The sequence below is a fragment of the Manacus vitellinus genome, unplaced genomic scaffold, assembly GCF_001715985.3.
Source record: "Manacus vitellinus isolate BGI_N305 unplaced genomic scaffold, ASM171598v3 scaffold_155_pilon, whole genome shotgun sequence".
Taxonomy (NCBI): Eukaryota; Metazoa; Chordata; class Aves; order Passeriformes; family Pipridae; genus Manacus; species Manacus vitellinus.
The window spans coordinates 36,290-37,436 of record NW_021939097.1 but is presented as its reverse complement, the minus strand read 5'-3'; the positions used below and the strand labels follow the sequence as shown (position 1 = coordinate 37,436).

The 1,147-nt window shown below is 64.5% G+C and overlaps 1 protein-coding gene across 1 annotated transcript in view; it reads left to right on the top strand.

Moving 5' to 3' along the window:
- Positions 1-383: 383 nt before the first annotated feature.
- The window catches only part of UBA1 (ubiquitin like modifier activating enzyme 1), a gene marked incomplete at its 3' end in the record, with an annotated part of 8,282 nt that continues 7,518 nt past the window's right edge, over positions 384-1,147 (top strand). The window contains exons 1-2 of the mRNA XM_029958439.1: positions 384-442; positions 880-1,048. Coding sequence (XP_029814299.1) covers positions 387-442; positions 880-1,048 — 225 coding nt within the window. The remainder of the gene's footprint in view (positions 443-879; positions 1,049-1,147) is intronic.

The following is a 1,147-nucleotide window of genomic DNA, read 5'->3' as shown; positions in this document are numbered from 1 at the left end:
CCCCACCAACGTGAGTGTCGCCTGACGGGGCCGGGCAACCCCACAGAGGCCCTGGCACCTTCTGGGGGGCCCTGTCTGTCACCCCGTGGGGAGACTGGCACTTTTTCTGCTCTCACTGTCACGTCTGAGGTGCTCAGAGCTGCTCCAGGTGACACGGTGTCTCCTGGACGTGACCTGTGGTCACTTGGTGTCACCTGGGTGTCCTTATGTGTCCTGGGGGTGACGTGTGTCCCTTATCAGGGGCAATGTCACCAAGCAGGGGTGACACAACCTCTCGCTCCTGGTGTCACCCCTGGGGGGTCCTGCTCCTGATCCAGGGGCGACACAGCCCCGGTGTCCCCCGGGTGTCCCCCCGGTGATGCCTCTGTCCCTCCTGTCCCCAGGGAATGGCGAAGAACGGGGCCGAGGCCGAGATCGATGAGGGGCTCTACTCCCGCCAGCTGTGAGTGATGGGGGTTTGAGGGGGCTTGGGGATCCCTGGAGGGGTTTGGGGGCTCCCACCTGCCTGGGTCCTTCCCAAGGGGTTTTGGCATCCCCATGGACTGGGGGGGCTTCCCGTAGGCTTGAACGGGGTCCTTATGGACTTGGGAGGTGGTTCCTGTAGGTTTGGGGTTCCTTATAGACTTGGGGATTAGTCCCCGTGGATTGAGGGAGAATTGCATGGGCTGGGGGGTCCCTACGGGTTTCGGGGGGCCCTGGACACTCGGGACCATCCCAGGTGCCTTCAGCTGTTCCTGTGGCGTCGAGGGGCCCTGTGAGGGTCAGGGGGTCCTGTGAAGACTGGGGGGACCCCGTGAGGATTGAGGGGGCCCCATGTGGATTTGGGGGGCACTGTGGGGATTCAGGGGTGCCCGTGAGGATTGGGGTCCCCCGTCCCAGGTACGTGCTGGGCCACGAGGCCATGAAGCGCATGCAGACCTCCAACGTGCTGGTGTCGGGGCTGCGGGGGCTCGGCGTGGAGGTGGCCAAGAACCTGGTGCTGGGGGGCGTCAAGTCTGTCACCCTGCACGACCCCCACCCTGCGGCCTGGACAGACCTCGCCTCCCAGGTGAGTCCCCTGGGCAGGTAACAGTGCCTGGACAGGTAACACCCCCCAGTACAGGTAACAGTGCCTGGACAGGTAACACCCCCCAGTACAGGTAACAGT